General features: G+C 54.7%; 1 protein-coding gene across 4 annotated transcripts in view; it reads left to right on the forward strand.

Moving 5' to 3' along the window:
• The first annotated feature begins 3,068 nt into the window (after positions 1-3,068).
• Positions 3,069-27,611, forward strand: part of RUSC1 (RUN and SH3 domain containing 1) — a 45,305-nt gene continuing 20,762 nt past the window's right edge. For 2 of the 4 annotated variants that reach the window (XM_075608137.1, XM_075608138.1), the window contains exons 1-3: positions 3,069-3,282; positions 14,130-16,548; positions 25,378-25,707. In XM_075608137.1, coding sequence (XP_075464252.1) covers positions 14,427-16,548; positions 25,378-25,707 — 2,452 coding nt within the window. In that variant the 5' untranslated portion in view covers positions 3,069-3,282; positions 14,130-14,426. The remainder of the gene's footprint in view (positions 3,283-14,129; positions 16,549-25,377; positions 25,708-27,611) is intronic. The other 2 variants (XM_075608139.1, XM_075608140.1) reach the window with 1 other exon arrangement.

Raw genomic sequence — 27,611 nt, forward strand, 5'->3', positions numbered from 1 at the left:
CCCCCCTAGGAGTCCTGAACCCTAGCTGTCCCTAATCCTATCATTTCTATAGAAAGCTTCAACTAAGTGGCTTGCTTAGTCTCTCTCCATAGAGATGACGGTAACAATGGAATATCGTATTTGCTTTCTTGCAGGCTGACACCCACAGCACATTACAGAACAATGTTGATTCACTAAACTGTGGGATTGAATTTACAGGGAATAACGAATACAGGCTTTGAAATACATTCTTACAGACATAGTGCACTATACATTCCCTGTTTTCCCTTGTTCTCTCCCAGAGATTAAATAAATTTTGCTGAAATAAGCCTTACATAGGTGGGCAAGTTACATAGATTTAGGGGTAGTCCCAGTTTTTTGATGCCAGCTATCCCTACCGTCACAGGGACTCTGTCTCCCTTCCCCACGCAGGGACTCTCCCCTCCCCGCGACTCCCCGCGACTCTCTCCCCGTGACTCTCCCCCCTCCCCGCGACTCTCTCCCCGCGACTCCCTCCCCGCGACTCTCTCCCCTCCCTCCCCGCGACTCTCTCCCCTCCCTCCCCGCGACACTCTCCCCTCCCCGCGACTCTCTCCCCTCCCCGCGACTCTCTCCCCCTCCCCGCGACTCTCTCCCCTCCCCGCGACTCCCTCCCCGCGTCTCTCTCCCCTCCCTCCCTGCGTCTCTCCCCCTCACTCCCCGCGTCTCTCTCCCCTCCCCGCGTCTCTCTCCCCTCCCTCCCCGCGTCTCTCTCCCCTCCCTCCCCGCGTCTCTCTCCCCTCCCTCCCGCGTCTCTCTCCCCTCCCTCCCCGCGTCTCTCTCCCCTCCCTCCCCGCGTCTCTCTCCCCTCCCTCCCCCGCGACTCTCCCCTCCCTTACCGCGACTCTCTCTCCCCTCCCCGCGACTCTCTCCCCTCTCCCTCCCCGCGACTCTCTCCCCGCGACTCCCCTCCCTCCCCGCGACTCTCCCATCCCCGCGACTCTCCCCTCCCTCCCCGCAACTCTCCCATCCCCGCGACTCTCTCCCCTCCCTCCCCGCGACTCTCTCCCCTCCCTCCCCGCGACACTCCCCACCCTCCCCGCGTCTCTCTCCCCTCCCTCCCCGCGACTCTCCCTCCCCGCGACTTTCTCCCCCCTCTCCCTCCCCGCGACTCCCCCGACTCTCTCCCTCCCCGCGACTCTCTCTCCCCTCTCCCTCCTTGCGACTCTCTCCCCCCTCTCCCTCCCCGCGACTCTCTCCCCCCTCTCCCTCCCCGCGACTCTCCCCCCTCTCCCTCCCCGCGACTCTCTCCCCCCCTCTCCCCTCCCCGCGACTCTCCCCCCACCCCGCGACTCTCCCCCCTCCCCGCGACTCTCCCCCCTCCCCGCGACTCTCCCCCCTCCCCGCGACTCTCTCCCCCCTCCCCGCGACTCTCTCCCCCCTCCCCGCGACTCTCTCCCCCCTCCCCGCGACTCTCTCCCCTCCCTCCCCGCGACTCTCCCCTCCCTCCCCGCGACTCTCTCCCCTCCCTCCCCGCGACTCTCTCCCCCCCTCCCTCCCCGCGACTCTCTCCCCCCCTCCCTCCCCGCGACTCTCTCCCCCCCTCCCTCCCCGCGACTCTCTCCCCCCCTCCCTCCCCGCGACTCTCTCCCCCCCTCCCTCCCCGCGACTCTCTCCCCCCCTCCCTCCCCGCGACTCTCTCCCCCCCTCCCTCCCCGCGACTCTCTCCCTCCCCGCGACTCTCTCCCTCCCCGCGACTCTCTCCCTCCCCGTGACTCTCTCCCTCCCCGCGACTCTCTCCCCCCCCTCCCTCCCCGTGACTCTCTCCCTCCCCGCGACTCTCTCCCCCCCTCCCTCCCCGCGACTCTCTCCCCCCCCCCCTCTCCCCCCCTCCCTCCCCCCCCTCCCCCCCTCCCTCCCCCCCCCCCTCCCCCCCCTCCCCCCCCCCTCCCCCCCCTCCCCCCCTCCCTCCCCGCGACTCTCTCCCCCCTCCCCGCGACTCTCTCCCCTCTCCCCCTCCCCGCGACTCTCCCCCCTCCCCGCGACTCTCTCCCCTCTCCCCGCGACTCTCTTCCCCCCTCCCCGCGACTCTCTTCCCCCCTCCCCGCGACTCTCTTCCCCCCCTCCCCGCGACTCTCTTCCCCCCCTCCCCGCGACTCTCTTCCCCCCTCCCCGCGACTCTCTTCCCCCCCTCCCCGCGACTCTCTTCCCCCCTCCCCGCGACTCTCTTCCCCCCCCTCCCCGCGACTCTCTTCCCCCCCTCCCCGCGACTCTCTTCCCCCCTCCCCGCGACTCTCTTCCCCCCTCCCCGCGACTCTCTCCCCCCCTCCCCGCGACTCTCCTCCCTGGGACTCCCTCTCCCCGCGCTGATATGTATGAGTTAGGCCTGCCTATAGTGTCGTCGTTTTCGACGGCACTATAAGCGAGGACTTACATAGATCTCTACATCAGAGGCCGCACCCAGCTGTGTGATTCCAGCAAAGAGAAGGATGATATGACATGAAGGGGAGACGGCTCCCTCCTGTGGTGAGCAGGGTGAATGACATTCCGATTCCTCCCTCGCATACTGTATGTAATATACAGTATGTAATATACAGGGAAGTATTGTACAAGAGCAGGGTCACCACAAGTAAACATGAGAAATGGCCCTTCTCAGAAGAGCTTACGATCTAAGTGACAGGGTTAGGGTATCACTGCAGCTCACTACATTAGTTGCCAGCTGTAATCGGCCATATTACGCCCCCCCCCCCAGCAGTGTATTATAGGCAGTGACCCCCCCCCCTCCCGGCAGTGTATTATAGGTAGTGCCCCCGCTCCAGCAGTGTATTATAGGCAGTGACCGCCCCTCCCGGCAGTGTATTTTAGGTAGTGCCCCCGCTCCAGCAGTGTATTATAGGCAGTGCCCCCACCCCCTGCAGTGTATTATAGGCAGTGCCCCCCCCCCCCCCCGCAGTGTATTACAGGCAGCGCGCCCCCTCCGGCAGTGTATTATAGGTAGTGCCCCCCCATCCCCCTGGCATTGATAGGTTGTTGATGCTGATCATAGGGCTCCACCCCTGGTCCCCGCTCCCTTCGGCCCCTCCCCCCCCCCTCCAACTGGTCCCCCCCAGGCCCCCTCCCTTCCTCCATCCCCTGGTTCTCTCCCTCCCACTGGTCCCTTCTCCTTCCTTCGTGTCCCTTCCTTCATCCCCCTGGTCCCCTCTCCCTTCCTCCATCCCCTGGCCCTCCCTCGGCCCCTCCCCTGGTCCCCGTCCCCCCCACCACCACCGGATGATCAGACTCCGCTTTCACATCTCGGGCTGCAGCGCATCCACCCAGCGGCAGGTAACCTCTCTCCGCCCGATCTATTGTGCGGGAGGGGAAGGGGGGACACGATGCTGGGGGGGGGGACACCATGCTGGAGGGGGGGAGACAGTGAGGGGGACACGATGCTGGGAGGGGAGACAGTGAAGAGGGACACAATGCTGTGAGGGGGGACACAATGCTGGGAAGGGAGACAGTGAGGGGGACACGATGCTGGGAAGGGAGACAGTGAGGGGGGACACGATGCTGGGAAGGGAGACAGTGAGGGGGGACACGATGCTGGGAAGGGAGACAGTGAGGGGGGACACGATGCTGGGAAGGGAGACAGTGAGGGGGGACACGATGCTGGGAAGGGAGACAGTGAGGGGGGACACGATGCTGGGGGGGAGACAGTGAGGGGGAACACGATGCTGGGGGGGAGACAGTGAGGGGGAACACGATGCTGGGGGGGAGACAGTGAGGGGGAACACGATGCTGGGGGGAGACAGTGAGAGGGGACACAATGCTGGGGGGGAGACAGTGAGAGGGGACACAATGCTGGAGGGGAGACAGTGAGAGGGGACACAATGCTGGGGGGGAGACAGTGAGGGGGGACACAATGCTGGGAGGGGGGCACTTTCAGATGCCTGACTGCTAGCCTATGGGGGACCCTCCATCATGAACCTCTGCTCCCCGCACTGGGCGGCGGCTTCTTGGGGAGTAATTAACCCCTTCACTGCACTGAGGGCTTTAGAGGATTTAAACAGCCCCTGTGTATTACAGGACCATATAAAAGGGTATTAAGAGGGTATTGTGGGGCTGGTGCAATGAGAGGATTATAAACCTCCCTGGGAATTGCAGCAGAGGAGGGTTAATGTGTAAGGGAGAAACATCAGAGCTGTGAGGGGGGGGGGGCAAATAGGGGGATGCAGTGTGTATGGGGGATGCAGTGTGTATGCGAGCGCCGTGTATGGGGGATGCAGTGTGTATGGGAGATGCAGTGTGTATGCAAGCGCCGTGTATGGGGGATGCAGTGTGTATCCGAGTGCAGTGTGTCGGGGATGCAGTGTGTATGTGAATGCAGTGTATGGGGGATGTGGTGTGTATGCGAGCACCGTGTATGGGGGATGTAGTGTGTATGCGAATGCAGTGTATGGGGGATGTAGTGTGTATGCGAATGCAGTGTATGGGGGATGCAGTGTGTATGCGAATGCAGTGTTTGGGGGATGTAGTGTGTATGCGAGCACTGTGTATGGGGGATGCAGTGTGTATGTGAGCACCCTGTATGGGGAGCACAGTGTATGGGGGATGCAGTGTGTATGGGGGATGAAGTGTGTATGCGAGCGTCGTGTATGGGGGATGCAGTGTGTATGCGAGCGCCGTGTATGGGGAGCACAGTGTATGGGGGATGCAGTGTGTATGTGAGCACTCTGTATGGGGAGCACAGTGTATGGGGGATGCAGTGTGTATGGGGGATGCAATGTGTATGCGAGTGCCCTGTATGGGGGATGCAGTGTGTATACGAGCGTCGTGTATGGGGGATGCAGTGTGTATGCGGGATGCAGTGTGTATGCGGGATGCAGTGTGTATGGGGGATGCAGTGTGTATGTGAGTGCCCTGTATGGGGGATGCAGTGTGTATACGAGCGTCATGTATGCGGGATGCAGTGTGTATGCAGGATGCAGTGTGTATGGGGGATGCAGTGTGTATGGGGGATGCAGTGTGTATACGAGCGTCATGTATGGGGGATGCAGTGTGTATGGGGGATGAAGTGTGTATACGAGCGTCGTGTATGGGGGATGCAGTGTGTATGGGGGATGCGGTGTGTATGCGAGCTCCGTGTATGGGGGATGCAGTGTGTATGGGGGATGCAGTTTGTATGCGAGTGCCCTGTATGGGGGATGCAGTGTGTATACGAGCGTCGTGTATGCGGGATGCAGTGTGTATGAGGGATGCAGTGTGTATGGGGGATGCAGTGTGTATGGGGGATGCAGTGTGTATGGGGGATGCAGTGTGTATGGGGGATGCAGTGTGTATACGAGCGTCGTGTATGGGGGATGCAGTGTGTATGGGGGATGCAGTGTGTATACGAGCGTCGTGTATGGGGGATGCAGTGTGTATGGGGGATGCAGTGTGTATGCGAGCTTCGTGTATGGGGGATGCAGTGTGTATGGGGGATGCAGTGTGTATGAGGGATGCAGTGTGTATGGGGGATGCAGTGTGTATGCGAGTGCCCTGTATGGGGGATGCGTCGTGTATGCGGGATGCAGTGTGTATGGGGGATGCAGTGTGTATACGAGCGTCGTGTATGGGGGATGCAGTGTGTATGGGGGATGCAGTGTGTATGGGGGATGCAGTGTGTATATGAGCGTTGTGTATGGGGGATTCAGTGTGTATGGGGGATGCAGTGTGTATGCGAGTGCCCTGTATGGGGGATGCAGTGTGTATGCGAGTGCCCTGTATGGGGGATGCGTCGTGTATGCGGGATGCAGTGTGTATGGGGTATGCAGTGTGTATGGGGGATGCAGTGTGTATACGAGCGTCGTGTATGGGGGATGCAGTGTGTATGGGGGATGCAGTGTGTATGGGGGATGCAGTGTGTATATGAGCGTTGTGTATGGGGGATGCAGTGTGTATGGGGGATGCAGTGTGTATGCGGGATGCAGTGTGTATGCGAGCTTCGTGTATGGGGGATGCAGTGTGTATGGGGGATGCAGTGTGTATGGGGGATGCAGTGTGTATGGGGGATACAGTGTGTATGCGAGTGCCCTGTATGGGGGATGCAGTGTGTATACGAGCGTCGTGTATGCGGGATGCAGTGTGTATGCGGGATGCAGTGTGTATGGGGGATGCAGTGTGTATGGGGGATGCAGTGTGTATGGGGGATGCAGTGTGTATGGGGGATGCAGTGTGTATGGGGGATGCAGTGTGTATGGGGGATGCAGTGTGTATGGGGGATGCAGTGTGTATGCGGGATGCAGTGTGTATGCGGGATGCAGTGTATGGGGGATTTTATTTATTTATGAAATGTTTTACCAGGAAGGAACACATTGAGTTACCTCTCGTTTTCAGGTATTTCCTGGGCACAGAGTTATGATGACCAATACATGGTTACAAATACATAGTTACATAAGTGAGCAGGTTATACATTATATACAAGACATTGCATGCACAGTTAGAGATAATATATATATATATTATAGGCGTATGTAACAGTTACAGACCAGATTAAAATGTGAGACAGCTTTAGGCTAAGACCCCGCTGCACGTGCCCGCATGGCCGCCTTGCTTGCCGGCGGCACGTGCAATTCGCTGCACCGCGATCGGGAATCGGAATGGGGGGGAGGGGGTAGGGATCAGAGCAGGGGGGGGGGAAATCGGATTGGCTGCTGGGATCCAATCCGTGATTGGTTCCCTTGCATGTCACGTGACGCGGCACTTGCCGAAACCACAAGCACCTTGTAGCTCCGGCTGGCTGACGCGTCACAGAACGCAGTCAGCCACGCCGGAAGGAGCCAGCGGGGACATCCAGACCGGAGGTAAGGAGCTGATGGTCCGCGCTGTGCGCGCCGCCGGCCGCAGCGGGACCAAAGCCTTAGTTTTGAAAGAACTTAAACTGGTGGTGGATGTGTGAGTCTCCAGTAGGTTGTTCCAGTTTTGGGGTGCACGGTAAGATAAGGAGGAGCGGCCGGATACTTTGCTGAACCTTGGGACCATGAACAGTGTTTTGGAGTCAGATCTCAGATGATAAGTGCTGCGTGTGTTAGGGGTGAGGAGTTGTTCAGATAGGCGGGTAGCTTGCCCAGAAAGTAATATATATATTAGGGGCATACCCTCCCCCCTGGTTGGGGTTGCCCGGAGCTTTGAAACACTTCTTGCCAGGGTGGTTACCCCCACACTGGCTGCACACATGCCTAAACTTGCAATCCGCCCCCCGCGTGCAGTGCCCGTCGTTAAACACCCAACATTCCCCTTTCTTGCCTCTGTCCTTTTGAATACCCCTCGGGCCGCCCCCCTGGCCCCTCGGGAAAGGGCGCATCACCCCCCTGCCCCACTAGCTTCATCCACAATTCCATGTCCATCTTCCCCAAACTAAAACGTGGATCTTCCTGCCTGAACTGCTTGTCATAATCTCGCCACGCTGACCCCCCATATTTACCATGTATGGTCTGTTTCACACTCGGGTATGTCATCACATTATGCAATTGCTTGGGATGCTTTGAAAGGAAACAGTCCCCGAACACAGTGAAACCCAGAATCCAGTTCGCATTACTCCTCACCACCTGCCCTTTCTCGCCCGCCTCCCGCGCGCGCTTCCTCTCTGCTCGCCCCTTTACAGACAGCCTAAACATATCCGCATACTTCCTGTTACCTGTATCTCTCTGGGTTCCCCTGGGCAGGTGTGTGTACAGGGAGCTAGTCTCGACCGCGAACGAATCCTCCCCGCTGCGGGTGGAAATGACCCCCTTGTCCTTGCGCGCTTTGCGTTTTGCCTTATCTGTCCTACGCCGCTGCGCAGCCTTGCTCCACACTTCTACCTGCTTCCTTATGCGCTTTACCCCTGGGGTCTGGTCGCTATCTGCGCCGCTGCTTGCGTCTAACTTGGTGCTCACCCTTGCGCCCTCACTATCGTCACTGTCTGACCCTTGGGACTCACAGTCCGACCCTGTCATATTCGCCCCCACATCATCATCATCATCATCATCATCATCATCATCATCATCATCATCATCATCATCATCATCATTTACCAACACAGCAGTATCATGCTCACCTGATCCTGCGGCTTGGGCACCTGGATGACCGGTCCTGGATCTTTTTGCTCGCCGCCCGCCTCATGCTGCTGCTCCCTGGATCTGTGGCGCTTCCCGGCGCCCCTGGTACCGGCGTATCTGCCAGGGGGGCGCCCGGGACACTGGGGGTGACTGGGGCACCCCCCATGCCCTATGGCAGTTGGGCTGCCCAAGGCGCAGGGGCGGGTGCATGAGGCACGTATGGCGCAGGGGTGTAGTGCGAGTGCGTATGGGGAGGGTGTTGGGGACGCGTGGGCCTAAGGCGCATAGGCGGGTGCGTAAGGGGCATAAAGTGCAGGGGTGTAGGGCAGGGGAGGTGTAACTCCACTGCAGCAGTAGGTGGGATGGGTGCATGGGAAGGCATCAGGGGAGTGTGGGAAGGCATCAGAGGAGTCTGGGAAGGTGGGGGCAGCATGGGAAGGCATCAGAGGAGTGTGGGAAGGTGGGGGCAGCATGGGAAGGTGGGGGCAGCATGGGAAGGCATGGGGACAGCAGAGCAGACTGTCCTTCCCTGGTAGCTGTACAGGGTGGGAGCGCAGCCGGCATCTCCCTGGTGGTCTCCGTGGGCTGGATCACAGCCTCCCTGCTCTGCACAGCCAGAGATGTCGGCTGCAGTGTGCCGGCACGATGCTCAGACTGGGGGGCGGAGCTAGCCTGCCGGTCTGCTCCCCTGTGCCTGCGGCTGGGAGAGGGCTGCTGCTCCGGCCACTGCTTCCTTGGGGTTGCCCGGCGGTCCGCTGCAGAAGGCTGGGTAGCAGTGCTGTGCTGGGATCCGCTGGGCTGCTCCATGCTTCTGCTGGGGATCGGGGAATCACCGGAACGTGCAGGGAGAGAAAAACAAAATCAATGAGCAGCTCCTGCAAGCGCAGGGTTTAACTAGCCCCCCCGAGTACCCCCTCCCCCTTTGGCGCGTGAGTGAATCCTGCAACCCTCGTGGTGAGGGCGGGGGGAGAGCCAGCTCGCAGGCACAACTGCCCTTACGTGGGCTACGGCCCATGCAGGCCTCTGCCTTACTATGCCCAAGTAGTTAAAACTAGTAACATGAGTTAGGGTAGTGTTAGCGTTGGTTCTAATCAGGAGCTCAGTCACTGGAAGCTTTAGAAATGTAGTCTTGGTCCCAAATACCATTGTTACAGTCTTGTCAGTGTTTAAAAACAGTTTGTTTTGGGAAATCCAGTTTTCAAGTCTCAAAAAGTCAGACTGAAGTATGTGTTGAAGGTCAGAGAGGCTATGGCTGTGTGCATATAGGATTGTGTCATCTGCATACATGTGTATTGAGGCTTCCTGACAAGCTGTAGGAAGATCATTAATGAACCCTGAGAAGAGTAGGGGCCCCAGAACAGAGCCTTGCGGGACACCACAGGTGATATCCAAGGGGTTAAAGTTAGAGCCTGAGATAGACATGTTGGGATCTACCTGATAGGTAGGACTGAAACCAGTTTAAAGCATGCTTCCCTATTCCAGAGCACTGAAGTTTGTTAAGCAGGATAACATGATCAACAGTATCAAAAGCCTTTGCAAAATCTAGGAATACTGCACCAGTGAGTTGTCCCCGTTCCATTCCACACTGGATTTCATTGCAAACTTTTAGCAGGGTAGTTACGGGGGAGTGTTTGGGACGAAACCCAGATTGGAATTGGTGAGGGAAATTTGTCTTGGTATAGAAATCGCTTAATTGGGAGTTAACACATTTTTCCATGACTTTGGATAGAATTGGGAGAAGAGAGATTGGCCTGTAGTTTGAGACATTGTTTTTGTCCCCACTTTTAAAGATTGGGACAACTCTGGCAGTTTTCCAGGTCTTAGGGATATGGCCTTGTAAGAGATGTGTGCAGACATACACAATGGAGACTGTTTTAAGGTGAAACTAATATGAGGCTTTATTGCGCCTGTTCCTTTAACACGGCAAAAACACTAAAAATAAACAAAATAAAGGCCTACTCCACTTTGGAGAATATCTACACATTTGATTAATCTAATTTAAATCCTAAAGTGGGTAGGCATATCGAACATGTTAATATCTTGGTCAGATTCAACCTGGAGTATGCTAAATGAAACCATCGAACTCCCAATAAACTCTAAATTATTGGACATACATGTTCTTCTAATTCTATTGACAAATAATTGGATGAAAAGATCAAAGTGGGTCTCCATCATGGTGGTTGTTAAATGTTACGTGATTGTACTTCCGGGTGAGTTGAGGACATACATTATAACAAGTTATATAATTTCTTTCAGACATTAAGGTGCTTTACTGTGTGTAGTGTAGATCCCCCACATACATACAAACCCTCACCCCCCCAAATACATACAACCCCACCACCCCCCAAATACATACAAACCACCCACCCCCCAAATACATACAAACCACCCACCCCCCAAATACATACAACCCACCAAATACATACAACCCCCCACCCCCTCAATACATACAACCCCCCAAATACGTACAACCCCCCCACCTCCCCCAAAATACATACAACCCCCCCACCTCCCCCCAAATACATACAACCCCCCCACCTACCAAATACATACAAAACTCCCAAATACATACAACCCTCCCACCCCCCAAATACATACAAAACTCCCAAATACATACAACCCCCCCACCTCCCCCCAAATACATACAACCCCCCCACCTACCAAATACATACAAAACTCCCAAATACATACAACCCTCCCACCCCCCAAATACATACAAAAACCCAAAATACATACAACCCCACCCCCCAAATACATACAAACCCCCCACCCACCAAATACATACAACCCCCCAAATACATACAACCCTCTCCCACCCCCAAAATACATACAACCCCCCCACCCACCAAATACAAACTCCCTCCCACCCCCCCAAATACATACAAACCCCCAAATACATACAAACCCCTACCTACCAAATACATACAACCCCCCAAATACATACAACCCCCTCCCACCCCAAAATACATACAACTCCCCAAATACATACAAACCCCCCAAATACATACAACCCCCCGCCACCCACCAAATACATACAAACCCTCTCCCACCCCCCAAATACATACAGACCCCCTAAATACATACAATCCTGCCCAACACCAAAAATACATACAACCCCCACCCCCCAAAGACATACAACCCTCCCCCCCAAATACAATTACCCCTAGGGCCAGCATCTCTTCTACCTCCTCCTCTATACTACGCTTCACCTGCGCAGATACCCGATAGGCATTCTTATGCAGACGTCTCTGATCCCCGGTGTGGACTGGGTGATCAGTGATATGGGTCCTGCCCGACTTATCCGTGAACAGGTCCTGGTACTGCCCAACAAAGCTCTTGCCTGCACCCCCTGGGGTGCCTCGAGCTAGGGACCTATCCCTACCTGCTTTACTGTGCCCCCTTGCCTAGCTTCCCCTAGGAGGTCGGGCAGAGCTGGGGTCACCGGGTCCTCCAACAGTGGGCTACAGATAGCCAGCACCGATGCCGCACTCTGGAAGTACTCCTTCAATATGTTTATGTGATAGGTTCTATGTCTCCCTGTCTCCTGATCTAATTGTACAACTAAGTTGCACTCTTTCATCCGCCGGAGAACTGTATACGGGCCAGGCCAGGCAGCCATGAGTTTGTTCTGCCGAGTGGGCTTCAGAACAAGCACTTGCTGCCCAGGGATGAACTCTCTATTCCGGGAATTCTGATCATACCAAGTGTTCTGCTTGGTCTGAGCATCCCTCAGGTTAGCCTGTGCTAACCCCATGAGCCTTTCTAACCAGTCTCTGAGAGTTACTACATACTGTAGCACAGAAGCATCAGTAGTAGTAGTCTCCCCTTCCCATCCCTCATGGAACAGGTCAAGCGATCCACGGACCCTGCGACGTATAGAAGCTTGAACGGTGAAAACCCAGTAGATTCTTGCGGTACCTCACGGTAGGCAAACAGCAGGTGCTGCAGATGTCTTTCCCTTCAGCCTCTATATAGGTTCGCAGCATCTGCTTCAGGGTACCATTGAACCGCTCACACAGTCCGTTTGTTTGGGGGGTGGTAAGGGGTCTTGCGGAGGGTTGTCACCCCACACGACTTCTAGAGACAGTGAAGCAATTCAGACATGATTTGACTCCCCTGTTCGGTTACAATCTCGCTGGGGAATCCTACCCTAGAGAAAATCCCTATCAGAGCTACTGCCACTTTCTCAGTTCCGATCGAGGACAGTGCCACAGCCTCAGGGTATCGGGTTGCAAAATTGACCACCGTGAGGATGTAGATTATCCCCGTCCAGATAGGAACCATAAGGGGTCCCACTATGTCTACTGCTACCCTCTGGAAAGGTTCACCTATCACCGGTAGTGGTCTCAGGGACCCTCACACGGTCACCTGACTTACGCTGGCAGGCATCACAGGAGCGACAAAAATCTGCTCGCGATGCCCCCGGCCACTAGAAACGCTGCAATAGCTAGGCTCTGGTGCGGGCGCCCCCCTGATGTCCCACTAGCGGTATGGAGTGGGTTACCTGTAACCTGTACTAGGCTACTATGGTATACTAGGGCTATCTATACTCTCTGGGTACCACAAACTGTCTCCGACCAATCTATACCCTATCCGGAGCTCCAGGGCTTGCTCTCTGTACAAGAGCCCAAGGTACCAGAGATACCGATACGACCCACCATCAGAGGCAGACTCAGATGCCCGAAGTCTCATGCCCTCTAAGCTGGGATCGGACCGCACTGCCTCTCTGAACCGGGTATCCAGCTCCGGCTACTCACCCTCGGTCAATAGGTCAGGGGATGAGGAAAAGGGGACAATGGCAGGGAGGTCAGGGCACAGTACGGACTGGGTCTGGCTTACCCGGTCGGTCTCCAAGAATCGCAGGGATCGTGGTCCCAAATGCAGGGGGACTGCGATCTCCTCAGTAGGCAGGGGTACCAAAGGCTCCCCTGCCTGGGCAAGTGCCCGACTTTGGCTCCTTGTGAACGTCGACACAGGAGCAACTTCGCTGGAAAAAGAGCAGATGAGTGGCTCCTTCCTCCCAGGGTTTAAGCTCGCCCCTCCCACTTTCCAAGTAAGCAGGTTTTCTTTTCATGCAGCTGGTTGTGACAGGTTCAATGCTGGGACCATTGCCCTCTTATTATAGAGGCAAATAATAATTTTAATCAGTTAGTGTTAGGACCTGCGAATTGGTCATGCCTTGAAGTGGATCGCAGGCTTATACGCTTTGACCAAAGGGTTAACTAAATGACCCTTTTTTTAAGAGATATATAGCTATTTCACTGTGTATTTTTGTCACATTGGATGTTACTCTGGACTTCTTTGTTTCTTGTTTTATACAATAAGCCACGCCCAGTAGCACTCTTTTTGACACTTATATACATACAGCAGGGCCCCGCTTCTCGGCGCTCCGCTTTTTGGCGATCCGCTGATACGGTGGCACAGAGAATGGGGCCGCCATGTTGAATTTAAAATCGCGCATGCGCAGACCGCCGGTTGCGCGCGCAGACCGCCGGTTGCGTGCGCAGGTCGCACATGCGCAGAACGGGCAAAAATGCCGGTTTGCGCATGCGCAGCACTGAAAATTGCCGGATCCGCTTTCCGGCGATTTTCACTATACGGCGAGCCTCTGGAACGGAACCTGCCGTATACCCGGGGCCCTGCTGTATATATATTTTGTGGTAATTTTGGGGGGTTTCTGAGAGCTGGCTGGGTATCTGTGTGTTTGCAACCCAAAGATACCATAGCAACCCACGTCACAGTCACACTGTAACAAACCATGCTTCTGTAACACAACATCACACTATCACCCTTTGTATCTGTTACACTGTATTACACCACATAGTTACATAGTAGATGAGGTTGAAAAAGACATTTGTCTATCAAGGTACATCTATGCTAAATCTAGACAATAAATGTATCTGTCACAATGTGACACACCGGTATCAATATTACATTGTTGTATTAGTGAGACTTTGTATCTTTATCACCCTGTGTGTTTCACTGAAGATCATGACCTGAGCTCAATGTCTTTCTCCTCCTCACAAACATGCAACTAGTCTAAAACCGTCCGAGAAGACACACTGTGCTCACATGACCTCTGATACATCCTGCTTCTTATTCCTGTCTCTGCAGGTCTTTCCCCAGGAGGATTACAAGAAAAACACATTGAGACCAATTCAGATCACAGAAATAAAGAGATACATCCAGAAAAGCTCCGTTCATGAACAAACATGCAGGACCTTGTCGAAAGAGGAGACGATTGAGGGATGTCCTTAAACACATGATGTAGACAGCAAGGTCAAGAGGAGTCTATGATAGAGGCTGCCAGACTATTCCAAGTGATCAGGTGCTGTCCACAGAGCAGGGTCACTACAGGGAGCACACACAGGGCGTTCAGATCATATAAGATCTCCCTGCACAGCTGACACCATGTTGGCCCCAGGGAAAGGTCTCCTGAGCAACCTTAACAATGTACATCTGCAGCACGTATCCCTGAGTGTCCACCTCTCCCTGCGGCCGGAGCTGATGGAGGTTCCCGTGACTAGGGACCCAGGCATGGAGGAGGTCACAGGATGTGACCACTGCTGGAAGGATGGCTCCAACACAGCCCAGGTGGACATCAACTCCAATGACCCATCCATGCCGTGCCGGTGCTGTGATAGTGGGCAGGTGTCAGACACTTGTTATTATAGCTTTCAGGATAGCTCAGAGCAGATTACCAATTACGAAGAGCTCATGCCCCCTTGTGATCTGCCCCCCAGTCCCCTCTCTCCTTCCTCCCCCTCTTCAGACAGTAACAGCTCCTCGGACTTCACTCTGGATGACTCTCCGGTCTCCATGTACTACAGGGAGTTCTCCCATAGTGGGTCAGAGTCCCCTGACCAGCAGCCGGACATCATCCCTCTGGATGCTGCTAACGATGACCCCATGTCCCTGAAACTGCAGAAGTCCATGTGGCTCTCGCCGGGAGTGGCTTCCCCTCCTCTTAGCCATGACTACATTTTCCCCCTTACCCCAAAGCCTAATACCCCAGATAAACCTGAACACCTAAACTCAAACACAGATCCCAGAGCTGCCCCGTCCCCTGACTCGGGATTAGGAGCTTCTCTGGATGCCAACTGCAATGCCCTTCCAGAGAGCCAGCGTTCTGCTCTCACACCCCCAACTTTTGAATGTCTGAACTTTAATATGGGCACTGGCTCGTTATCTGGTTCAGTGCACGTAGTGCAGAAGTTGACAGACACAGCAAAGGCATGGGACAGTACAAATGCAGAGGTGACTCCAAGACTAGGGGAGCCTCCCCATACCCACTGGTCTTTGGAGATGGAAGAGGAGCTTGTACCAGGCTTGTCCCGTCCGGGAAAAGTGTCCACACAGAGCCCTAAAAAAAACATTACCTCTTTCCATGAGCTCGCCCAGAGAAGGAGGAGGAGCGGAGGGCAGCCACCTCTGGCAGGGAAGGACAGGAGCGATTGGCTTATCATGTTCTCCCCAGACTCTGAGCACCCCCCAGACAATGAGCTGACAGCCTCAGCCTTCTGCCAGGGGCCCCCAGGTCCACAGACCCAACTTCTGCCTAAAGGCAAAGAGGTCACCACGTTTAGGGAGTTGAGATATCGCAATGTCCTAATCAAGCAGATAAGTCAGTCTGGAAAGGGCCAGACCCCCATAGAGAGGGGGCCACAGCACACAGCCACAGGAAAGAGAGGGACACAACACCCAGCTACAGGAGAGAGGAAGCCACAGCACACAGCTACAGGAGAGCGGGAACCACAGCACCCAGCTATGGGAGAGAGGGAGCCTCAGCACCCAGCTATGGGAGAAAGGGAGCCAGAGCACCCAACTATGGGAGAGAGGGAGCCTCAGCACACAGCTACAGGAGAGAGGAGGCTACAGCACCCAGCTATGGGAGAGAGGGAGCCTCAGCACCCAGCTATGGGAGAGAGGGAGCCACAGCACCCAACTATGGGAGAGAGGGAGCCTCAGCACATAGCTATGGGAGAGAGGGAGCCACCGCACCCAACTATGGGAGAGAGAGAGCCACAGCACCCAGCTATGGGAGAGAGGGAGCCACAGCACCCAACTATGGGAGAGAGAGAGCCAAAGCACCCAGCTATGGGAGAGAGGGAGCCACAGCACCCAGCTATGGGAGAGAGGGAGCCTCAGCACCCAGCTATAGGAGAGAGGAGGCCTCAGCACCCAGCTATGGGAGAGAGGAGGCCTCAGCACCCAGCTATGGGAGAGAGAGAGCCTCAGCACCCAGCTATGGGAGAGAGGGAGCCTCAGCACCCAGCTATGGGAGAGAGGAGGCCTCAGCACCCAGCTATGGGAGAGAGGGAGCTTCAGCACCCAGCTATGGGAGAGTGGGGGCCTCAGTATCCCGCCACAGAGGAGAGGGGCCATGTGCCTGACAGGAGGCAGAGGGTAGGGCAGCTTCAGACCATTTTCCAGGGGGCTCTGAGTGCTGGACAGGAGCAGCCTGAGAAGAGGTTTGTGCCAGCCACATCAACAGCTGGGATCCGTGGAATGGGAGATGGAGGAGACAAGAGAGGTAAGAGACTGCCCACCTGCAACCAACCACTGAGCCACGGGGGGAGGGACAAGAGAGGTAAGAGACTGCCCACCTGCAACCAACCACTGAGCCACGGGGGGAGGGACAAGAGAGGTAAGAGACTGCCCACCTGCAACCAACCACTGAGCCACGGGGGGAGGGACAAGAGGTAAGAGACTGCCCACCTGCAACCAACCACTGAGCCACAGGGGGAGGGACAAGAGAGGTAAGAGACTGCCCACCTGCAACCAACCACTGAGCCACGGGGGAGGGGGAGGGGGCAGTGGCACAAGCTTGGGGATCCGATACCTAGCTCTCAATAGCAACATATATGGGAGTTACAGCCAAGTGAAAGAACTCAGCCATGTAACAGCTTCTGTACCTGTGGTAATAGTTTAATATATTAAGATTATTTTATGAAATGTTCTGTATGATCCAAAGTATAACGGCAAATGCAGAATAAGAAGTGTATATGCACAAAGTATAACGGCAAATGCAGAATAAGAAGTGTATATGCACAAAGTATAACGGCAAATGCAGAATAAGAAGTGTATATGCACAAAGTATAACGGCAAATGCAGAATAAGAAGTGTATATGCACAATGTTTCAGTGAAATATAAGATGAGAGTAATTTGTACAGAATAAATACTGTATGTGAGTGTTAATGAAATGCACACACACACACTGCAACCAGGGTACCACTACTTTTTACTGTCACACTCAGGGTACCACTACTTTTAGGTTATGCAATACTCTACCTTTTTAAAACAGCACTCCCCCCCCCACATAAATGATTTAACCTTAACGTATCTGGGGGCGGAGGCGCATGCGCGGAGTCGTACAAGATTGCCGCATCTTGGCACTAAAAAGCAACAAAAGCGGGTAAAGAGACCCATAAGAGACCCCTGCAGCACGCCTGCACCCCCCCTGCAGCACGCCTGCAGCACGCCTGCACCACCCCTGCAGCACATCTACAGCATGCCTGCACCCCCCGCAGCATGCCTGCACACCCATGCAGCACGTGTGCACCCCGCCTGCACCACCCCTGAAGCACGCCTGCACACCCCCTGCAGCATGTCTTCACCCCCTGCAACACACCTGCACCCCCTGCTGCATGGCTGCACCCCCTGCAGCGTGGCTGCACCCCGCCTGCACCAACCCTGCAGCACCCCTTCACCCCACCTGCAGCATACCTGCACACCCATGCAGCACGCCTGCACCCCCTGCAGCACCCGAGGCATGCCTGCACCCATGCAGCATGACTACTTCAAAAAATAAAACGCTGCAGCTTGCCACTGATGACTTCTTTAAGCGGCGGTAAAGCACATGGGCTGGAACAGAGCAGCTCCTCTTGTGGCGCATCAGACTTGAAGCCTGCGGCCGAGCCAACCCCCGACAAAGATTAACATCAAAGACCTGCATGATCGCCTGAAATTCATGTTCCAGACGGGGCTGAGAGAGCTGAACATTGAACAGGATGGATAATCTGATTTACGAGGAGAGGCTAGCTACATTAGACTGATTTACATTAGAAAAGAGGTGTCTAAGAGGGGATATGATAACTATATACAAATATATTCGGGGACAGTACAAGGAGCTTTCAAATGAACTATTCACCTCAAGGGTAGTACAAAGGACTCGGGGGCATCCCTTAAGGTTGGAGGAAAGGAGATTTCACCAGCAACAAAGGAAAGGGTTCTTTACAGTACGGGCCGTTACAGTGTGGAATTCATTACCCATGGAGACTGTGATGGCAGATACAATAGATATGTTCAAAAAAAGGTTGGACATGTTTTTAGAAAGGAAAGGTGTACCAGGGATATACCAAATAAGTAAACATGGGAAGAATGTTGATCCAGGGATTAATCCGATTGCCAATTATTGGAGTCAGGAAGGAATTTATTTGTCCCCTTATGAGATATCATTGGATGATGTGTCACTGGGGTTTTTTTGTTTGCCTTCCTCTGGATCAATATACTGTAAGTATGGATATAGGATAAGGTATTTGTCGTCTATATTTAGCATAGGTTGAACTTGATAGACGTATGTCTTTTTTCAACCTCATCTACTATGCAACTATGCAACTATGTAACTGGGTGCTTTGGAAGAGTGGACATTGGCTCTGGAGGAGAAACTGGACTGGGTCATTACCGCACAGGCCACAATGGATACTGAGATCCGATCGTTGGATGACCGCATGACTCTACTCGCGGACCAGCAGGAAGAGGACCTAGATAAACTGTCCTTGCGGAACAACATTTGCATAAGAGGGTCCCAGAATCAGCCGTGAAAGCTGAGGAAATCATCCAACGCATACTTAGACTGCTTCTACTGGACCTGGAGGTGGACTCACTCATCCTGCACTCTGCACACAGGGCCCTTCGGCCTAAGCAAGCAGCCTTGAAGCCACCCCGAGACCTAATCATGAGATGTCACTACTTCCACACCAAGGAAGCTCTATTTATTTTATTTATTTCTAAGTTGCCTGTTTATTCTTGTATCCCAAATGCATAACCTTACATTTATCTGTATTGAACCTCATCTGCCATTTACCTGCCCAGGTTTCCAGTCTCTCCAAGTCCTTCTGGAGAGAAATTACATCCTGCTCTGATTCTATTACCTTACACAATTTAGTGTCATCAGCAAAGATGGAGACTTTGCTCTCGATGCCAATCTCAAGGTCATTAATAAACAAGTTAAAAAGCTGGGATCCCAGTACCGATCCCTGAGGTACTCCACTCACGACCTTAGCCCAACCTGAAAAAGTTCCATTTATGACAACCCTCTGTTGTCTGGCCTTCAACCAGTTTTCAATCCTGGTGCAAATATTTTTACAGAGTCTATTCTTGACACAATAATGTGGCACTATAGGCCTGCTAGAAAGCCCCCATGGATATGGCACCCAACTATAGACCACTCGCTCAAAATTATGGGACACCCAAACAGTTAAGTACAACTTCACCACAGGCAACTCGTCAATGACACCCTTATTTGGTAATGCTGAATTCCAGCCTGGGTTGCATCAGAAAATGTTTGAGGCCTGGCACAGGGAAGGCATCGCCAAAATTCAGGACCTAACCTCCTTAGACAGGCGGATCCCATTTAACACACTCAAGGAAAGAAAGGGCCCCCAGAGTGAAAGATTCTGCTATCGTCAATTGGCACAATTGGTGCCGAGCAGGTTGACACAGACACCACCTGTGGGCTCCACATATTTTGAGAGTTTGTGCTCTAACGAGGCTGGTTGTGGAGGCTTAATCTCCTCTCAATCTACCAAATTATAATAAACCCTAATAGAGAGGTAAAGGTTGACTGGGTTCAAGACTCACTGGAAGAGGGAGCTCAGAACGTCTCTAGAGATGGACGACTGGATAGAGATTTGCAAAACAATATCTCACTCCTCCATATGTGTGACCACTAAAGAAAACACTTTAAATGTTACATAGTGATCTGGGATCAATGAGATGTACGTGGGATATATGGCTCAAAAATAAAGGGAAGTATGGCCTGTTAGCATCCCCCTCTCAACTTACCCCCATCTTTGGAAACCCAAATTTCCCGCCCGGGTGTTCACAAAGACAATTCGGCCAATTTCAAGAGCTGAACATCAGGCTGGTTGCAGATCTGCTGAAGGGGCATCCCTTCACCTTCCAGGAGCTCCGGGATAAATATCAGACCCAGGATCTCCAATTATTTAAATACCTGCAAATTAGGCACTTCCTCTTTTCGCTTTCCCAAAATGCTAAATTCCACACACTAACCAAATTCGAATCCCTTTGTATCAAGGGCAGCTATCAGAAGGGGCTAATCTCCAAGATCTACAGGGGGTTGGAGTTGACAGTGGATCCCCCAACCCATAAATACATGCAAAAGTGGTCCGTGGACTTAAATCTGACAATTGACACAGACGACTGGAAGGATGTTTGGGAATCGGCAACGAAAACCTCTATTTGTACAGTCACCAAAGAGAATATATACAAAATTCTATTCCAGTGGTACCTGACCCCGACTAGGCTGAGCCAGATCTTCCCCGGCACTCCTGACCTGTGCTGGAGGGGATGTGGTCAAAAGGGAGACATGGCCCATATTTGGTGGTCATGTCCAGAGATATTGGTCCATGATTCAAAAGTTAATACATGAGACCACAGGACTAAAGATCCCCTTAGACACTCTGATCTTCGTGCTCGGCAAATCTATTGAAAACATCCCCACGCCAATGGGCAGACTGATCTCTTCGATTCTCACAGCAGCCAGATGCTCGGTCACAGCGGCCTGGAAGCAAATAAAAGCCCCAACTAGAGGCACAGTCGTCAAAAGGATCAACACAGTTATGACTATGGAGAGACTCACAGCGATGCTCCATAAAAAACTGCCGCAGTTCCAAAAAACTTGGGAACCATGGCTGGAGTCCCGACCCCCGGGGCTGACCTAAGTCGAAGTTGTAAGGGCCCCCCCTCTCCCCCCGCCCACTTCTCCCTCCACCGCCTGTCTGTCTGCCCCCCCCTCCCTCCCTCTATGTTAAAATGTTTATTGGAAATTTTCTGTACCCTTCTCAGTCATGTGCTCATTACAACTCTGTATCCTTGGTTATATATTTCCAATAAAAAAAGAGTGAATAAAATGTTTTATAGACAGTATGTAATGATGGACAGGTTCCATGTACAGTGGCGAGCAAAATGTTGTGAACCTCAATGAAAATTGCTGAAATTCCATAGTTTTTCCATGATAATCTTTTTTTAATCAAAAACAGTCTTCTCTTAAATATCCAATAGGGTTTCTATTAAGGTGCTATCTATTCTAATTCAATGTATTTGCCTACGCTCAGGATTTAACACCTTGGGATTTAAATAGCACACACTATCATATTCAATTATTTCCTGATTGTCACGCTGTGCTCACCACAAACAAGACGGGACCCCGGAGCGAAGGTGGGAATGGGTAGAAACGCCACCCACAGCCACCAGGGCACATCTGGAGTGTAGGTTGGTGCCGGGGATGTGCGTACTCAGGGGGAGCAGGGATAGGTAGAGATGCAGGAGACAGGTGTAGGCTATGGGAAGATGGTCATACCTGTTGACGAGAAGCTTGTGTGCATTGCGCATGCGTCACGTGCGCGCGCCGCGGTTGCACGAGCACAAACCGGAGGCGGGACCTTCCGCCAGTGTCCCCGGCAGGAAACCGGGTGCACGATCATGATTTATGCTTAACAGCCACAGCTGCAGTGAAATTCAGGTGATTCAGCCCCTTCTCCACCTCCAAGACAGTGTCACGTGGAGCCTAACGCTGAGGACCGGGAGCGGGTGCATTCCCTCACCGGATCTGATCTATGTCCAACGGGTTTCTGGTTGCATGGCGATCGGAGGCGGAGCGCCATCTGAGGCTGAACACCTTTCTCCGCGCTCCGTTTGCTTCATTGAACGGAGAGTGGGGGTGCCTTCCCTATCGGCGTTGCCTTCACTCGGAGTGTGGACAGTCATCACTCTGCTTTACAACCTGGCAACTTCTCCAAAGAGCAGTTTGTGATTTACATGGGAGACCAGGCAACACTGTATCAATTTTAATGCAACATTGTTACCCATATATGCAGCACTGTTCTACGTAGCACTGTTCATGTTCTATGTGGCATTGTCCATGTGCTTTTTATATAATATATATATATATATTCCCAGAATCCCTTGCTGCAGTGGAAGCGCTGTAAGCTGGGTGACAATGGGGAAAGACAGGGTTGCAGACCTGTCTAAGACATGCAAATGAACATACAGTAATATTTACAGTTGCTTTATATATATATATATATATATATATATATATATATATATATATATAGACACAGACAGACAGACAGACACACACACACACACACATTTTTCATATGTTCTATTGTAATTTTTTTATATGTTCTACTAAAATTCATTATGTGAATTCTTGCGCTGGTATTTTCTTTATTATCCTTCTCTCATATTCGTGTCTTGACCATCAACTCATACTAGCAGCATTTTTTCACATATTTCCACATTTTAAACTGTTTACCCTAATTAGAAGTGGCACCATTAGTTTTGAGCGCACCTATATTCGTTTTTTAACTATCATGAATTAGACAAACAATGAGTAATTAAGAGTCGGGGTATGTGCAAAGGTACAGTAAGTGAAATCCAGGTTTTATCAGCAAAATTAAGGGGGATAATTAGAAACAGGTGTTTAAATAATTAGGTAGATCGTCAGGGGTGAGTTTGGGAGGCCCCACCCTGTATAAAGACCAGAAACTTTGTGAGTTTGGTCTTCACCATACAGATGTGTGAAACACGTGATGCCACGATCAAAATAAATCTCTGAGAACCTCAAAAAAGCCGTTATTGATGCTCATCAGTCTAGAAATGGTTATAAAACCATTTCTAAGGATTTGGGGCTCCACCAACCCACTGTCAGACAGTCTACAAATGGAGAAAGTTCAACACCTCAGTCCCTCTACCCAGGAGCGGTCGTCCTACCAACATCTCTCCAAGAACAAACCGTCAAATCATCCAGGAAGTCACAAGGAACCCCAGGGTAACGTCCAAGGAGCTGCCGGCCTCTCTCACCTCGGCTAATGTGAGTGTTCATGACTCAACTACCATAAAAAGATTGAACAGGAATGGTGTTCATGGAAGGATGGCCAGGAGGAAACCACTGCTCTCTAAAAAGGACATTGCTGCCCGTCTGAAGTTCACCAAAGAACACATAGATCATCTACAAGACTTCTGGAACAATGTTCTCTGGACAGACGAGGCAAAGGTAGAACTTTTTGGCCTCAATGAGAAACGTTAAGTTTGGTGAAAACCAAACACTGCATTCGAACAGAAGAACCTCAACCCCACCGTGAAGCATGGTGGTGGGAGTGTGATGGTTTGGGGCTGCTTTGCCATCATTGTCACAGCCATGGATTCTGCATTGTATCAGAAGATTCTAGAGGAGAATGTCAGGACATCCATCTCTCTCTCGCATACTGTGTAGTTATATTTGAACCCCAGGAATAATGTAGTGAAAGGGTTAAAATAACAATACAACTTTACAAGCTGCAAGGAAGATGTTCCATGGGTGAGCGCTTTTACTTTAGCTTGGCTCCTGTAATTTACCTGTAAGGTGCATTAAGGTTTGTAATGTTTTCATCCTCATCGTCTGTTAATTGTATCCTGATTCAAACTAACTCTAATACATCTCTCCCTCTCTCTCTTACCCTGCGTGCTCCCACCCACCCTGCCTGCTCCCCCCACCCAATCACCCTGCCTGCTCCTCCCACCCGCTCACTCTGTGTGCCCCCACCATGCCTGCTCCCCCCACCCACTCACTGTGTGCCCCCACCCTGCCCGCTCACCCTGCCTGCTCCCCACACCCACTCACCCTGCGTGCCTAACCTGCTCACCCTGCCTGCTCCCCCTCACCCGCTCACCCTGCCTGCTCCCCCCACCCACTCACCCTGCCTGCTCCCCCCACCCACTCACCCTGCCTGCTCCTCCCACCCGCTCACTGTGTGTGCCCCCACCATGCCTGCTCCCCCCACCCGCTTACCCTGCCTGCTCCCCCCACCCGCTCACTCTGTGTGCCCCCACCCTGCCCGCTCACCCTGCCTGCTCCCCACACCCACTCACCCTGCGTGCCTAACCTGCTCACCCTGCCTGCTCCCCCCACCCGCTCACCCTGCCTGCTCCCCCCACCCGCTCACTCTGTGTGCCCCCACCCTGCCTGCTCACCCTGCCTGCTCCCCACACCCACTCACTCTGTGTGCCTAACCTGCTCACCCTGCCTACTCCCCCCACCCGCTCACCCTGCCTGCTCCCCTCACCCGCTCACCCTGCCTGCTCACTACCACACGCTCCCCCCGCCTGCCTCCACCCACCCTACCCGCTCCCCCCACCCACTCACTCTGCCTGCTCCCCCTACCACTCCCCCTGCCTGCTCCCCCCACTCACTCATCCTGCCTGCTCCCCCCACCCGCTCACTCTGCCTGCTCCCCTTACCCACTCACCCTGCCCGCTCTGCCCACTCACCCTGCCCGCTCTGCCCACTCACCCTGCCTGCTAACCCCACCCGCTCCCCCGTCTGCTCTCCCCACCCGCTCACCCTGCTTTCCCCTGCCTGCTCCCCCCACCCACTTACCCTGCATGCCCCCACCCGCTCCAACTGCCTGTTCCCCCCACCTGCTCTCCCTGCTTGCCCCCACCCGCTCACCCCTAAATGCTCACCCTGCCTGCTACTCCCACTCATTCACCCTTCCTGCTCCCCCCACTCGCCCACCCTGTGTGCCCCCACCCGCTTCTTCTGCCTGCTCCCCCACCCGCTCCCCCTGCATGCTCCCACCCCCTGCTTGCTCCCCCACCCGCTCCCCCTGCATGCCCACACCTGCCCTGCCTGCTCCCCCACCTGCTTACCCTGCGTGCTCCCACCTGCCCTGCCTGCTCCCCCCACCCTGCGTGCCCCCACCTGCCCTGCCTGCTCCCCCCACCCTGCGTGACCTCACCTGCCCTGCATGCTCCCCCCTCCCCCTCCCCCTCTGTGCCCCCACACGTCCTGCCTGCTTCCCCCACCCGCTCACCCTGCGTGCCCCTATGTCCCCCCCCACGTGCCCCCACCCGCTCACCCTGCGTGCCCCTATGTCCCCCCCCCACGTGCCCCCACCCGCTCACCCTGCGTGCCCACATGTCCCCCTGCCTGCCCCCACCCTCTCACTCTGCATGCCCCCCCCTGCCCCCCGCGTGCTTCTTCCCGCTGTCTTCTCTCCCCCATCTCCATGCTTGTATGATCTCTGACCCTGTCTTGGCTGTGCCCCCCTATGCCACTCCTTTCCCCAGCAGCTTTCCCCCCCACTTGCTGCCCCCGTGCCCACACATTCCCCCCTTTCTTCCTCCATTTGTCTGCTGATCAGTCTGTGCCCCTGCTGCCCCCTCACAGCCTGGACAATCCCCGTTATTGTGCCCCAGCCCTCCTGCCCTGGCCGCCCAGCTCCCCCCGCCTGTCCCCTGTTGGGGCCTTCTCCCCCCCTCACCGGGGGCTGCTCCCCCTGCTGGATACCCATGACCTGTCTGTCCTGCTATCCCCGCTGTTTCCTAGGCGCAGAACCCTTCCCAGGCTGACACCGGAGTGGGGACCCCCACGCACCCCCATTCTGGACACACCTTACAAAGGTTTGGGGGGGGGGGCTAAATGTGCAGATCTACCTCCATATACAGCTCAGGGCTCTACTTTACCTTTATATACGCCTCCCCTTCTTCCCCCCTCCTCCCTTCTCTCCTTTCCCCCTGCCTGCCCCCACCCCCCTCCTCCTTCCCCCTCCTTTCCCCTTCCCCCCTATCCCTCCTTTCCCCCTCCTCCTTTCCCCATCCTCCCTCCTCCTTTCCCCATCCTCCCTCCTCCTTTCCCCCTTCCCCTCCTCCTTTCCCCCTCCCCCTTTCCTCCTCCCCCCTCCTTCTTTCCCCCTCTTCCTTTCCCCCACCTCCTTTCCTCCTCCCCCTCCACCCCCCCTCCTCCTCCCCCTCTCCTCTTCCCCCCCTCTCCTCTTCCATCCCTCAACTCCTCTTCCCCCCTCCTCTCCCCCCTCCTCTTCCCCCCTCTCTCCTCTTCCCCCTTCTCCCCCTCTCCTCTTCCCCCCTCCTCTCCTCTTCCCCATCTCTCCTCTTCCTCCCCATCTCTCATCTTCCCCCCCTCCTCTCCTCTTCCCCCCCTCCTCTCCTCTTCCCCCCCTCCTCTCCTCTTCCCCCCTCCTCTCCTCCCATCCTCTTCCCCCTTCTCCCCCCTCTCCTCTTCCCCCCCTCCTCTCCTCTTCCCCATCTCTCCTCTTCCCCCCATCTCTCCTCTTCCCCCCTCCTCCCCTCCCCTCCTCTTCCCCCCTCCCCTCCTCTTCCCCCCTCCTCTCCTCTTTCCTTCTCTCCTCCCCCCCTCCTCTTCTCCCTCTATCCTCTCCCCCCTCGCTCCTCTTCCCTCCACCTCCTCTTTCCCTCTCTCCTCTCCCCCTCTGTCTCCTCTCCCCCCTCTATCTCCTCTTCCCCCTCCTCTTTCCCTCTCTCCTCTCCCTCTCTCTCCTCTTTCCCTCTCTCTCCTCTTCCCCTCTCTCCTCTCCTCTCCCCCCCTCTCCTCTTCCCCTCTCTCCTCTTCCCCTCTCTCCTCTTCCCCCTCTCTCTCCTCTTCCCCTCTCTACTCTCCCCCCTCTCTCCTCTCCCCCCTCTCTCCTCTTCTCCTCTCCCCCTCTCTCCTCTTCCCCATCTCTCCTCTTCCCCCCATCTCTCCTCCCCTCCTCTCCTCCCCTCCTCTCCCCCCTCCTCTCCTCTTTCCCTCTCTCCTCTTCCCCCCTCCTCTTTCCCTCTCTCCTCTTCCCCCCTCCTCTTTCCCTCTCTCCTCTTCCCCCCTCTCTCTCCTCTTCCCCCCTCCCTCTCCTCTTCCCCCCCTCCCTCTCCTCTTCCCCCCCTCCCTCTCCTCTTTCCCCCCCTCCCTCTCCTCTTTCCCCCCCTCCCTCTCCTCTTTCCCCCCCTCCCTCTCCTCTTTCCCCCCCTCCCTCTCCTCTTTCCCCCCCTCCCTCTCCTCTTCCCCCCCTCCCCCTCCTCTCCTCTTTCCCCCCCTGCCTCTCCTCTTTCCCCCCTCCTCTCCTCTTCCCCCCCTCCCTCTCCTCTTCCCCCCCTCCCTCTCCTCTTCCCCCCCCCTCCCTCTCCTCTTTCCCCCCCCTCCCTCTCCTCTTTCCCCCCCTCCCTCTCCTCTTTCCCCCCCTCCCTCTCCTCTTTCCCCCCCCTCCCTCTCCTCTTTCCCCCCCCTCCCTCTCCTCTTTCCCCCCCTCCCTCTCCTCTTTCCCCCCCCCTCTCTCTCCTCTCCCCCCCCATCTCTCCTCTTTCCCCCCCTCCCTCTCCTCTTTCCCCCCCCTCCCTCCCTCTCCTCTTTCCCCCCCCCTCCCTCTCCTCTTTCCCCCCCCTCCCTCTCCTCTTTCCCCCCCCTCCCTCTCCTCTTTCCCCCCCCTCCCCTCTTCCCCCCCCTCCCCCCTCCCCCCTCCTCTTCCCCCCTCCTCTTTCCCTCTCTCCTCTTCCCCCCTCTCTCTCCTCTTCCC

The sequence above is a fragment of the Ascaphus truei genome, chromosome 7, assembly GCF_040206685.1.
Source record: "Ascaphus truei isolate aAscTru1 chromosome 7, aAscTru1.hap1, whole genome shotgun sequence".
NCBI lineage: Eukaryota > Metazoa > Chordata > Amphibia > Anura > Ascaphidae > Ascaphus > Ascaphus truei.